The sequence below is a fragment of the Cibotium barometz genome, chromosome 8, assembly GCF_041138505.1.
Source record: "Cibotium barometz isolate CiBa-2024 chromosome 8, ASM4113850v1, whole genome shotgun sequence".
Lineage (NCBI taxonomy): Eukaryota > Viridiplantae > Streptophyta > Polypodiopsida > Cyatheales > Cibotiaceae > Cibotium > Cibotium barometz.
In genome coordinates, this window is record NC_141053.1 from 26,626,485 (window position 1) to 26,640,634 (window position 14,150).

General features: G+C 43.1%; 1 protein-coding gene across 3 annotated transcripts in view; it reads right to left on the reverse strand.

Annotated features, from left to right (window-relative positions):
• The window catches only part of LOC147636102 (malate dehydrogenase [NADP] 1, chloroplastic-like), a 33,105-nt gene extending 21,786 nt beyond the window's left edge, over nucleotides 1-11,319 (reverse strand). The window contains exons 1-13 of one of the 3 annotated variants that reach the window (XM_086801527.1): nucleotides 11,142-11,208; nucleotides 10,816-10,975; nucleotides 9,753-10,002; nucleotides 3,547-3,640; nucleotides 3,157-3,243; nucleotides 2,995-3,079; nucleotides 2,498-2,679; nucleotides 1,327-1,397; nucleotides 1,144-1,234; nucleotides 959-1,033; nucleotides 735-836; nucleotides 516-638; nucleotides 255-323 (exon numbers count right to left, since the gene is read on the reverse strand). In XM_086801527.1, the coding sequence (XP_086657653.1) occupies nucleotides 255-323; nucleotides 516-638; nucleotides 735-836; nucleotides 959-1,033; nucleotides 1,144-1,234; nucleotides 1,327-1,397; nucleotides 2,498-2,679; nucleotides 2,995-3,079; nucleotides 3,157-3,243; nucleotides 3,547-3,640; nucleotides 9,753-9,973 (1,200 nt within the window). In that variant the 5' untranslated portion in view covers nucleotides 9,974-10,002; nucleotides 10,816-10,975; nucleotides 11,142-11,208. Of the gene's footprint in view, nucleotides 1-254; nucleotides 324-515; nucleotides 639-734; nucleotides 837-958; nucleotides 1,034-1,143; nucleotides 1,235-1,326; nucleotides 1,398-2,497; nucleotides 2,680-2,994; nucleotides 3,080-3,156; nucleotides 3,244-3,546; nucleotides 3,641-9,752; nucleotides 10,003-10,815; nucleotides 10,976-11,141 lie in introns of all 3 variants that reach the window. The other 2 variants (XM_086801526.1, XM_086801528.1) reach the window with 2 other exon arrangements.
• Nucleotides 11,320-14,150: the final 2,831 nt, after the last annotated feature.

Sequence of the window (14,150 nt, forward strand, 5' to 3'; positions counted from 1 at the left end):
TAATCCTTAAATGCCGTGCCGATCACATATATCTGTATGAGGGCACCAAAGTGCAGGGAATGGGACTTGAGACCACTACGCCAGTACCAAACACACACATACACACACATACACACACAATGTGTAAAGAGTCTATCTTGATTAAGGAATCGTCGTATATAAAAATCACCATCTCACTCACATTACAAATGAGCAGGCACTTAAGGGTGCAAACCCTAAACCTGAATTGGCAACTTTTTAAACCATTAACTCACTTTCGACCGGCAAGGCATGCTGAAAACCAGATCATTTGCGATTCCATAAGGATTTCCATTTGTGTATACCTATCAGAAAGAAACCATGATATTAGAAATGATGGCAGAGCTGTATACCAATAGGCAACAGTATAAACCAAAGCCTTCTTAGCGAACACCATAACCATATGGCCTTCCCAAATGTAATGATCAAGCAGTAGCAATCTATAGCTGAACTGAAGCATAAGTACCGCTAACAACAAAACAAAGCGCAAGCCTCACCCCACTTGAAAACCAGTCTCCCTCTCTTGTGGGTGTAACTAGGGACTTCATTGCATCTGCTATGGAAACGGCTGTTGATGCTGCGGAAGATCTACCCCACTTTTTGATCAGCACACCTCCCCTCTGAGATGAGATTAAAAAGTCAAGTTCATGCAATTAAAAAAAAAAACAAGAAGTATTGTGTTTACACCCCAAGCAGAAAAGCATATAAATGCTTGCCTTTTGCACTGTCTGGGTGAACTCTTCCTCCAGCCATTTCTGATCTGTGATAACTTCTGTCACAGGCCGCCCATTAATTTTAGCATTTACAAAGTCTGGCACCTGGTGTTTGAGACAAGGAGCCTTTTAAGACTTGTACATGCGCTCATGAGCACCTGAAGGTATGCATCCAAGTGTAACAACAAAAATGATTTCCAATCCATAGCAACAAATGACTCAATCACCTGAGTAGTGGAGTGATTGCCCCAAATAGTTACATTGGAGACTTTGTCATAGAACACTCCTGCTTTTAGAGCAAGCTGTGCATGGTAAATTCGAACCAAACAACTAAATGACAAAGTAGAGGAGCAGTTGGTGTATCCTTTCACCAAGCAACATTATAAACCATCCATTTATCAAAGTATGATACCTGACATTTTGCTCTATTCTCATCCAGCCTAGTCAAGGCATGAAAATTCTTCTTTGAAATTCTAGGTGCATTTCTCATGCAAATCAGGGCACTGCACAGTGTATTCGGCATTAGAGAATTAGACCGCTCTCTACAAGATCGCAAACAAAACGCAGCTGCTGAAATGGATGTATAAATCCATACTTGGTGTTACAAGGGTTCCCAACAACAACGACCTTCACATTTTCACTAGCCACTGCATTAAGAGCCTTGCCCTGCGAGATTAAACCATGATCTAAGAATAAAAAGATGAAGTCACCCCAATAGTTACAAATCACCTAAATAACCAGGTAAAATGTGAATGCAGCAGTTATTGAAATACCACATTTCACTTGAAAGAAAAAAGAATGAAGTCTAGATGCCCTGAGAAAAAATATACCCCTGTCATCTCTAGGAGCCACTTATCCTTGGACGACTTGAGAATTGTTCAGCAAAAGGGACCATTCAACAAGCAAGATTATTTCCAGGGGCTAAGTTTTCCATCTTGAACTCTCAAAGTAAGAACTGATCGTGGCTTGCCTGTCCCTACTCCTAGTTCCTACAAGCTCATATTAAATACAGAAAACCACCACTTTCTGCAGCTTTTGAGAAGCTTAAAGAAAGGAAATCAGGAACACAAGTAACACTGATAATAGACTGCACCATGCATGTATACAGCTTTCCATACTACTGTGATGGAAAGTCCAAAAAAATTCCCAAACTTACAAGGAGAGAAGACAACAAGCTTAACTTTAGTGATTCTTCTCTCAGAGCTTCACACTACCAACTTCATAGCACAAAGCTTTACACAATCAATTGTACGTCCCAGTGCTATGATCAGACTAGCAATTAAGAGAAAGCCATAAGCTGTGAGCGAGGCTGGCAGCAAAGAGCAGAGCTTCACACAATTAACTTAATTTCGCAGGTGCAGTGCTAGAGCCGACTTCATTACCCTTGACAAGCAGGAATAATTATCACTTCAGCTTCCACTACTAGAAGCAAGTTAAGAGAGGTACAAAAGAAGTTCTTGAGACTTGCAGTCCATGCTAATAATTGCATTCATGACTTATAAGGCAACATCCCTGTGATATTTAATGTCCTCAAATAAAAAGATTGATAAACGTTTAGATAATCCATGCCCAGATTTTATTCCATGACATGCTACAGAGAAAAGAAAAAGCAATGCTACTTTCAAAATTTTACTGCAAAGAAGGCCAAGGTTATAACACAACCTGACAGAATGACACCAGCCAATTACAAAAGTAAGATCTAGAAAGCGAATGCTAAAAATTCATAGAAGTGATATCAAAGACTCTGCAGTCATAGAGCTATGTACCTGCTCCGCAAATATTTTGCCATTGATATCAAGTAGATCTGCTCGTTCCATGCCTGGTCCGCGGGGCTTGGCACCAATGAGGAGAGCCCACCCAGCATCACGAAATACCTCATATGGATCAGTACCTAGATTGACCTCCCTTAGCAAGGGATATAATGAGTCCTCTAATTCCATCGCAACACCTACAAAAAATTTTCAGAACCTCTTAAAACTTACGATACCACAGTTCCAATTTTTCAATCTTCATACCTCAACTTTTTATCAGACACAAAATCCAACCATGTATTAAAATGCTTAATGTAGAAGAGTAATGCATTCAGATGGAAGTTGGCAACATAGAGTTTCAATCAGCTAGACCCTGCATTTAACTTTAATGAAATACCAATGGTTCTCCTTCCAGCAACTTCCCTCCTGGAAACCAGCATTTCATTGCTAAGCAGAGCAAAAAAATTGTCATTGGGGAAACAACGCTGCTTTTTACAAAGCATATAACCCACCTTCCAGTGCATTCCTTGACCTGTCAGACCCCAAAAGACTGAGTGCTACAGGTTGATCTGGTCCAAAGACTTCCCCTGAAGCAATCTGTCAGTGGAAGAGACGATGAATTACCCAGCTGGTAGTGCCACTTACGACAAGTGTTAGTTGATTGGCAAAGGTACCTTAAACAGCAGATGGTTGGAAATTGTCCCAGCAGCCCCCGATACAGCTATTCTCAAGAGTTTCTTCCAGGTTTTAGGCTTCTCATCCTAAACAGGTCAGAAAAGAAGTATCACTTTGGAAGTAGTCAAAAGCACGAAGCCATGTCACAATTACAAATACATCGAATGATTTTTGAGTGGCTGGTAAAATTACCTAGCTTAAAACCCCCTAGAAAGAAGGATACCACTGAAATTCATATGAATTCTATACTTGATAGTGCTTACACATAAACACATTTAACTTGCCGAGTTGCAGTCACTCCACAAAAACACACTCGAATAAGCAGAGATGCAGTCACTCTTACAAACAAGACTTCATTTGGACAAATACAAACTTAAGATTTTTTGAACCTGTTTCAAGTCATAGGTGACACAAAAGACACCAAAACACTCCACCCTCTTGCCATCTGGAGTAACTGTAACTGATTCCGGAACCTGCGTCTGACTGCACTCGAGAAACAACAAAAGAAAGCCTCAAAAAGCATGACACAGTAGTCAATTACATGCATTCCCACAAGTCGAAATGGCAGTAAAAACATAGGTATCCCATCACCTTTATGAAAGATGGAGCCAGTGCAATTCATTCTTGATTCCAAGGCACGCAAGTTAAAACTTTCATGGTAAAAAAAGCAGGCATTTACTGGAAGAACAAATCTGAAGCATTCAAAATTACGGCAATCCTAAACATATGTATAGCACCAATTCACGAAATGAGCACAAACTGTTCAACAGCCTCCCTTCCGTGTAGAAGACCTTTCAATATTAAGTTCATACAAATTCTACTTATCTGGTTCTGGATTAAAAAAAGATGTTCTGAACTTTATATGTTTCTTGCAATTATCCAAAACCTTAAATTGAGTGCTGCTAGAATTTTTATATTATTAATATTATAAGCTGTAGGTTTGCTTATGGGTCAAACTCAAAGTTGAGGGTCACATCTATCCACATTAACATGGCTTCATCATCAAAAGTGATTCACAATGTTTGGCAGCTGGCTGGCAAAGCCTGAAGTAAATCCATCTATAAAGTAGGAACCAAAGCAGCTGAAAGGTAATTGAGTTCCAACTTCAGTGCTTGGAGCTAGTGACCGCGAGTCCAATCCAAATGTTAAAAGTTTAGATGCTGCAAATGTTATTTCCCCTAATAGGAGAACTCCATCCTCTGTCACATGCACCCATGCATTGGGGAGCTATGTGACACTCGCTCTGATAGAATGTGCAACGGAAGAAGGGAAAGTGGCAAAACACGAGTGAGGGTGAGAGAGAGAGATGGAGAGGAAACACAGGTGAGAACCTGCTCTCAATAACATCACCAAAAGGAATACATGTCCCGAGCAAGAGGGGAGAACCTCGTATGTGAGGGACTGCAGCTAGACAAGCTAGGCAAGCAATGAAATATGAGGGAGGCATGCCGGCTATATATACACCTTCATGTAGGCAGCCGACTGGTGATAAATATCTCCACAATTGGGAAAAATACCTAGGACCATAAATGGGGAATAAATATGGGTAAAATACATGTGAGGGGTGACCAGCCCCTCAGACTAACATGGTCAGCCCTAGAGGCTAAAATAGGACACCAAATAGGAAGCCAGCAAGTAGGGGATGATGTCTAACACCCCCTCTAACACCGGATGCTGAGCAAACTCCAAGAAGCCAGAGACACCGTCCTCGATCAAAGATGAAAGACTGCAGAAACAGGTACCAAGAAAGCTCCACAAGCAATCTCCTTAGCAACTCAGCTACAAAAGCAACAGAACAGGCTGCCAGGTACACCGCTCCTCTGGAAGAAAACAACCATATAGGCTCCGACGTGCTGCTCCAAACAATGGTTCCAAACCCAAGTGTAAGAACACTCCCCAAAGTCGAATGTCGTGCATCCAGCCTGGAGAAGGTGTGAAAAACCTCAAAACCAACCAAGATCAGATCTTGTATATAACCAATCCTGGGAGAAGCAAGTTGCTCCTCACTGGAACCCTCAAAAGAAATAGAGTCAATCTGCTCCAACTCTGTACAAAGAGTAGCCAAATGCTGTACAAAAGCATCCTCTGAAAAGGTCGGCATCGCAAGATGCAAAGACTCTGTAGAAAAGATAGGGCGTGGGCATCGCAAGATGAAAGGACTCCACATCCCCCTCTGAAAAAAGATATCGTCGGACTAGTACAAGCCCAACCTGATTCTGATCCAAATCCAGAAGACTCTGAAAGTACCACTGTGCCCCAGGCACGGTTAGCAACCATAGATCCAAAGCATCCCACCGTGTCCAAAAAACCATCCTCCAAAACAACAAGCCTGCAGAACTGGCAAGGGGAGGGGCATCCTCAGAAGCATCACAAAGAGATGCAGAGATAGACTCCTTACAGTGAGGAAGGGAACCAGGAATATAAACTACAGTGGTAACAAAGTCCTCAAAAGCATCATGGATAGCAGAAGACTGTTCCAGAAGTAGAACCAGATCCCAAGAATCAGCAACAAATAAAGGATCCATGTGAAAGGATCACACTGCAAAGGGCAAAACACCCTCCTTGTTCTACAAATACTGCAAAGAACACAAGCTCGGACGAAATAATCTCTGCTCAGGATCTCTGAAAAGATCACTCCTCTCCTCCAAAAAATTGGAAACTCCTATCACAGAAGAAAGTCTCCGTAGATACAAAGCAGCTCCCGAAACTAATCCTCAAGTAGAAAGGTCCCCTCTGAGTGTAGAAAACTCCTGTGGGAAGCAAAACGCAGCCAAAACACTGCTATCCAGCAAAATAAGCACTCCACCACCAACAGAAGGCAAGGAACATGTAGAAACTGGAAAGCCGTGTAGGCCAGGAACAAAACACAGGTATAGATGCTCCAAAATCAGCAAAACGCTGACTGAAATCTGAAATTCAGAATCCTCCTCAAGTACCAAACTGTCTCCAAAGCCACAATCCAAACAAGAAACTCCCTCTGCAAGTGGTCTGTGTCCACTAGAGAAGAAAACGCAGCCAAACAAGGGGCTACATACCTGAAAATTCAGGTCAACCGGTGTCCACACCTCCTATGAGGAAAAACGCTGAAGAGAAGGTACCTTCAGGTTCACCAGATGAAGCCCAAAGTGAAGGTAGAGCTACCAGCAAGATCGGTTTAGAAAAACACGGCAACCATGGCTGCAAATCTGAAAACGCAGAGGTATAAGGGGCTGTAGAACGGGCTGAATATGGAAACGTTGAAGCCACAGATCAAGAACTGCTGCAGAGAACAATCGGGGGGGGGGGGGGGGGGGGGGGGGGGGGGGGGGGGGGGGATGGCACAAGATAACCAGAAGGTACAGGCAAAAGGGAGCCCAAGGAGCTCCAAGATCAAGGCTAGGGAAAGACAGCCCAAACAGGCCAAAAACGTAGTCTGTTTGGGACAGCTATGTTGCTGTCCAGACCTGAAAAAAAAACCGCATGAGAACCCTAGAAGGTGCCGCCAAGAAAGGCAGGTATGCGGTCCAGAAAAACGCCCCTGTCAGGCTACCTAGAAGGCTGAAAACTGACACCCTGAAGAGAAGGAACTGCAGCCCACTGAGAGAGGGATGAATCAGCCCTTGAAAATCTGAAACACAAGCTTCATCTGGTGAAAAAACGCAGATCTGTCCAAGGGTAGAAAAATGCGGATCTGAAGACGTAGAGGAGGGAGCATCCAACGCTGACAATCACCGGCGCTCTGATACCATGATAGAAGAATGTGCAGCGGAAGAAGGGAAAGAGGAAACACAGGAGAGAGAGAGAGAGAGAGAGAGAGAGAGAGAGGGAGGGAACACAGGTGAGAACCTGCTCTCAATAACATCACCAAAAGGAATACATGTCCCGAGCAAGAGAGGAGAACCTCGTATGTGAGGGACTGCAGCTAGACAAGCTAGGCAAGTAATGAAATATGAGGGAGGCATGCCGGCTATATATACACCTTCATGTAGGCAGCCAACTGGTGATAAATATCTCCACGACTGGGAAAAATACCCAGGACCATAAATGGGGAATAAATATGGGTAAAATACATGTGAGGGGTGATCAGCCCCTCAGACTAACATGGTCAGCCCTAGAGGCTAAAATAGGACACCGAATAGGAAGCCAACAAGTAGGGGATGATGTCTAACACGCTCATCATCAGTGCTACACTTGTACATCAATAGTACCTTTTAAGGATTTATTTGTCGTATGCCACGACCCCATTGTGAGGCCTAGTCCAGGGACATGTCAGGCTTGAGCTATGTAAGTCACATCTGAAGACTTGGGTGTCGGTATGTGTCACTTAACCTACTTGGAGAACATAGCATTTAGGTTATCCTAGGGTAGATGCATCGTAGAAGCATATAGATCTCATAGGCTTTGGCTAGCCTTAGGGGCAGCCATAGTAGGGCACCCATAGGGGTTGCCCAGAGGCCACAAGGGGGGCTAGCTTGAGGCTTTAGCATGGTGGCCAGCCCTTAGCCTAGCCCATAGGCATGTCGCCCAGAAATAGAAGCCCTATGGGCCTATCAGCCAACTGACAAAAGATCCCAGCAACACCATACACCCAATCTCCTTCTTTATAATTGACATCTCTTCAAAACTTGTTGGCTTGCCTGGTATAAGCTTCCTGAGCTTTGGCGAGGCACTCCATTGCTGAATCAATGATTTCTAAAAATGTTTGTGGTCTTGTTCGCCTCCAAGGAAGGCGACACCATCCTCGTAAGAAGTGACGAGAAGCCGCACCCAAATGCTACTTTATAAGGAGCCCGACCGATACTAGATGAGTGAGTATCACTCAGGATTGCTCGTTCCAAAGGAACATAATGTTCCCACTTCGACTGCTAATCATGGCAATATCAGAAACGTGGAGAGCTGCCTAGGAGCACCACTAGCAGTGCAGAAGAGGATGGACTGAAGGCCTAGCCTGGCCAAATGGTCTCCCCACCCCCGAATCCCGGTTCTCCACTATAAATGGGGGATGAGGGAGACCACGGGGCAGAATGCCTCTTATGTAAGGGCCGTGAAGACCGGAACCCACAATGTGGGATTGCCTGCCGCATGGCAGCATAGGAGAGGAAGGCAACGAAATCCAACGCCAATAGACAATACAACTTGAGAACATCAAATGCCAGCTGATTATATATTTATGTCTAGCCATCTGACTGAGGATGGGATGCGCTATCTGTAACTTGGTTCTCTCAAAAATGTAAAGTAAACTTTGGATCCCTATCAAATGTAAATGTCCTTGGCAAACCAAATATGGGTACCAAAGACAAAGATACAAGCAAGTGATGTCTTCTCTTGTGGCCATTTGTTTGCACGGAATGAGCATGCAAAACTTACTAAATCGGTCAACAATAGTCATGCATTGTGTGTTTCTAGATCCAAATACTGCTGGAAGGGTCCCTACAAAATCCATGTTGATGGAACTAGCAAAGGGGTGCATGGCAACTCAACTTCATTGATTTGACGTGGCCAACATACTTTGGAATGAATGTTGAATTTGATGGACATCGGATTTCTTTGTCCAAGATTGCTCTCACTAGGAGGCCATTGGCCGATGGAAGCCTAGTGGTGTGGGTTTGGATCTCAGACACGAAGATCCTGAGTTCAATTCCCACTGGCCACCCGTTCATGTTGTGGCCATAACCACAAGTTAAAAACCGCTTTCAGGCGGGCAACATCATGCCCCTACACGCTGAGGGAAATCGCTACTACAGGTGGATCTACCTCAAGATTACAAACAGGAGTATTGACCATCATAGCAACCACGCAGGTAAATGCTAGGAAGGGTGTTGCTCTGCGAGTGAAATGCATGGTGGGAATGGCAACCAAACCCACACTTCACAGATATGTAGCCTACACTGACAAAAACAGCTTCGACAACACCTCTCAATTTTTGAAGAAGTATTTGAATGGCACCTACACCTCATCACCTTCAATTGTGGTTTGGTGAGGACCAAATCTCAAAGTCAAGATTGTTGACTAACCAGCCACTCGAGGCATGGAACCTCATTACACAAAGTGGGCAAATACTTTGAAAGGGTGGTACCCCCTTGAACTTGGCTGGGTGCATTTCAGTAATTTCCAGCAAAACGCTACTGTGAGACAAAAATCACAACAAAATTTTCCAAAAAAAATACATCACATTCATAAGAGGCATGATTCCACAGAGATAACACAGGTAATGATGAGCTTCATTAAGTGCATGTGACATAGGAGGATGGGTAGAGAGAAAGACAGAGAGAGAGCGAGAGATGGATCCAAGTACTTCAAAAGTCCACTACTACAGAGTTTAAATTCAAAGCCCTGGAAAAAGGGGCTTCGAAACAGCTTCACACAATAAGAAAAATCTTGAGGACAATTCTCTTTGCTTTCTACCCTTAAACCCACCCTGCACATAAATAATTTATCTCCCACACCTCAAACCCTCACCTGGAAAGTGTTCAAAAAAGAGCAACAAAAGCCCTTTAGGAGCACTAGCCTAGATGAAGTACACGGGACATCTACACACACCACCCAAAGCAGAGTAATTTCCTTTCTTATTCACCAAAATGAGAACATTGCTCAAGCCTTGCTTGATCTGAAGTACCTTTGTTCAACAACTGAGCAGAGGATGCTGCATGATTGCTGCCTTGGCAAAATCTTGGAGGGTGCAGACTGCAGGGATATTTGCAAAGCAGTTGACTTGCGACCAAGGAATGCACTTCTTAGATTAATTGACCGCTCTCGCTTCCCAAGATCAACATTCGATATCGAACTACTGTCAAGAAGAGAGCTAGTAGATATGGACAAAGCTGCCACCTCAGCCATAACTTGTCAAAGGAATCAAGTTTATCTGCCTGACAAGCAGCCAAACCAATACTATCAACTTTGTAACTTCATGTTGCTAACACAGCTATCAACTTGAATGCAAGAAAGCAGGAAAAATGCATTTCAACACAATCAAAATTCCATTGAGTTGTGCATGTAACTCCAAATCTTCATTAGATTTGCAAGCAATATTAGCAGGTGGCGCTATATTGCCTCTCAAAAACTCGTCAAATCAACTACTGTGGGCACCTCCAATAAACTCTAGCACAACGGCTTGCAAAACAGTGGAAAAGGTAACAGCAAAAGGAATTCTTGGAACTAGCTTCTCTTCAAAAATGACTTCCTTATCCCAAACTATGTAGAAACCAATCGTGGATAGAACTTTTATCTTCCTTACGCTGTGCCTACCTTAGTTGATAGGGAGTTAATAACTCTTCAAAATGATGAGGAAGCTATCGTACAAAAAGGTATGCTGAGATTGAGCATCCCATATGGCATTTAGCTGCACAAGAAGCTGCAAACTAGATAGGGCTACTGTCCTCAATTTCAATGCACTTCAGTCTAGTCTAAGGAACTCACTCACACAGAAACTACCAGGAAATGGTTTTGCTATTAGCACTTCGGCTTCTGCTCAATTTTCCCTAAGGCAGTTGAGTAGCTTCTGCACAGATTTGAATGTGCGCTACTCCTCTGCACAGTCCGCAGTGATAACTTGTTGCCATCAAGACAAAAATGAACTGTCAAACTAGGGCAGAACCTGAATTGAGGCAGAGCACCAAATAAGCAAGAAGCTTCAGCCAAGAGACAGGAGAAACCTCTGTGAAATTGATTGGAACACATACCAGTAAGACCAGAGCTAGGGTTTTGTAGGTCTTAAGATGCAAGGGAAAAAGGCAGGATGAGAAAACTAGGATTTCGCAATATTCTCTGTTAGGAGTATAAAGGAGCAGTGTTTTTCCCAGACCGCTAGGATTTTATCGTTTCGTTCTGTCAGTGATTGAGCTGCTCAGTGAAAGAATCAAACAGCGAGGGTATAATCAATTGCAGATACTACGGTTTTACAGGTTGCTTGCTATCAAAAAAGATCAAAACTTAAAGCTTCCATATCTGTCAGAAGATGAGGTATACAAGGCAAAAATGCGAAAATTAGGGTTTCTGAAGGGCATACCTGAGAGACAGAGGAAGAGAAAAAGGCTGCAGAAGTTAAAACAGAAGCTTCATGCTATATGTGTTCAATATAACTCCAGAGTCCACATGATGCTTCTTCTGGAACTGCCCTGCGCTCCTTTTGACGGTGGGTGATGATGAAGAGCTTTTTTGTCGCCATCGCTCTTTTCTGCTGTCATGGAGCCCTGTTGAGCTTGATTGTCGTTGGTCTTCAAGCCTCCCAGCCACTCTCCTCTTGCCACGTGGTGCATCTCCTCACCACTGCAAACTTCAAAGAGATGAGTCTCTTCTGAACAACTTCAGGCCCAAAATGTCCCCCTTATCCTCAAGAGCACCTTCTTGTTGTACGAACCACTGCAAATATTTTAAGGGGCTGTTCCTGCGCGCTGTTCATTAGAGCCCCCAATTACTCACTTTCTTAACGTAGACAAATGCCTCCTCATCTAGGCCTCTCCCATGGTGGTGACAAAGAATTAAACGGCTACAACATCCAAGGAAGGCAATGGGCATCAAGCTTTAAAACTCCCCCCCCCCCTCCCCCCCCCCCACCTTAAGGCCATTGAGTGCATTTATTGCATCTTTATTACAATTGGAATCTCTTTAATATATGTGCAAAATGGGTCCTTTCTTCCTAAAAACACATGGATATGATAGATAGGCACATCATGAATTGTTTAAGTTGTAAATTGAGTAACTTGAGTCTTGCCTTATTTATGGTTCTAAAGCATCAAATGATTGTAAATGGAAAAAAATTTAAGCCAAGCGAGTTTGCATATAGGTGGACGGGCAAAATCAATACAGTGTATGGATAGTAGATGTAGACCTTTTTTATTGGTGGTTGATGAAAACTATACATTAATGCATTGAGCAAGAAGTGTATAGTGGTTGACCAATCAACATTTTGGCATTTGGAAAAGTAGGGTGACACATGCTCTTATCCTACCTTGCACTTAATTTCAACTTAGAGTGTGCGTAATCATTTGCCCAAGCTTCACTTAACCTTAATGGACAAATGAGGTAACAAAATTATTTGGGATGCTTATCAAAGGTCACTTGAAATTTTGTGGGCATAAAATCAATACAGCGCATGGATAGTAGGTGTAGACCTTTTTTATTGGTTGATGAAAACTATACATTAATGCATTGAGCAAGGAGTGTATAGTGGTTGACCAATTAACATTTTGGTGATTTGGAAAGGTAGGGTAACACATGCTCTTATCCTACCTTGTACCTAATTTCAACTTATAGTGTGCGTAATCATTTGCCCAAGCTTCACTTAACCTTAATGGACAAATGAGGCAACAAAATTATTTCGTATGCTTATCGAAGGTCACTTGAAATTTTGTGGGCATAGTTGCACCGCTAACTTGTCTCTCAGACATGAGACACCATTCTGATCCCCCCTCCAAAAAAAAAAACAAGTCCATAGCGTGGAATATTCCGTGTGCTCAAAAAGCCCGCCAATTTTATTGCTTTAGCCGCGCCGGGGAGGGGGCTGGGGGGGAGGGAAGCAATAAAGACATCTTAAAATAGAGAAGCTTGTAATTTAATCTCTGCCAAAAATAGTGGTAATAGGCATAACTCTCTCTCTCTCTCGATTTGCACCATCACTAAACCTTCTCTGATTCTCCCTCGGTTGTGCACCATCTCACTGGACCTTTTCCTTCTCCATTCCCTCTCCCTCTTCTTTGCTTCCCCTTCTCAAGCTTTGCAACACTTTGTTCTCTTCTCTCATAGCAATGTTTTCCACCATCATCTTTTGTCCTTTTCATTCTCCCTCTTCTTTGCTTCCCCTTCTCAAGCTTTGCAACACTTTGTTCTCTTCCTCTCATAGCAATGTTTTCCACCATCACCCCCATATGTGGCTCCCTCTCCCCCACTAGTTCATGCTGTTGACACATACATGCTAAGATATGGTAGCTCCGCACCAATGGAACCCCCAAGATATAGTAATTCCGCACACCAAGGGAACCTCTAAGAAGGGCAAGGCTAGTAATTTACTATAGGTGTGGAGAATATGGTCACAGGTGTAGTCTACTAAAAGAAGCACCCCAATGCAAAAACTACTCGGACTCCAAGGATCATTACACCAAGGATTGCCCACATAACAAATTATATCATCTCTTAAAGGCAAGGAACCTATGTCATAGGTTGCTACACACATTGTAGACTTTCTTTTGCCCCCATCCTCCCATTTTGTTGGTGTCATAGCTCCTCATGATCAAATATGAACCCATAGCCAGCCTACTGCATAGCTCTCCAGTAGGAATAGAGAGATTCACATGTTCCCTGGTGGGAAATCCACCCCCATACCCCCACTGCTAAGTGTTCACCTAACAAACTTACCCCCACTCCTACCCATACCTAAACGATGGTAGTAGTAGTTACTAGGTCACAAGGCAAAGTAAGGGCACCTACCTACACCAAAGGAGCTAGCACTAATAAACAAGATCAAGTGCATGTACCAACCCAAGTGCACTCCCAGCCATCTTACACCAATGTACCAAGGCCCATACCCTAGCAACATGTGATAAACAGAGCCTTCTTGAATGCCATGGAGGACCTACAATGTACACCACCATTGGACCTTCCCTCTCCATCAAGGGAAATGTGAAATGAGATACTAAAAGGATGGCAGGTTAGGTTAGGCCTATGCTGGTGTAGTTCAAGTTCCAAACTTATAATTTTTTGGCCATATCTAACCCTAGAAATGGAGATGGTTTCTTCCACATGCTCTTCAAATATAACTGGGATACAAAGTGTCTTGTCACCCTTCAAATATAACTGGGATACAAAGTGTCTTGTCACCCTTATAAAAGATAAGTTGTATTGCTTGTCATCATCGAAGTGGAACTGGAGCGGCATCATCATATCTCTTATGATAATGGGTTACATGCAACCTCTCTTTTATGTAAAATGTTTATTTATGAAAATATATTAGCTCTTTTACTAGTTGCTAGTCTCTAGGGAAACAAATGATTTCCACTTCAACTTCAAAGGAAAGGGCTAC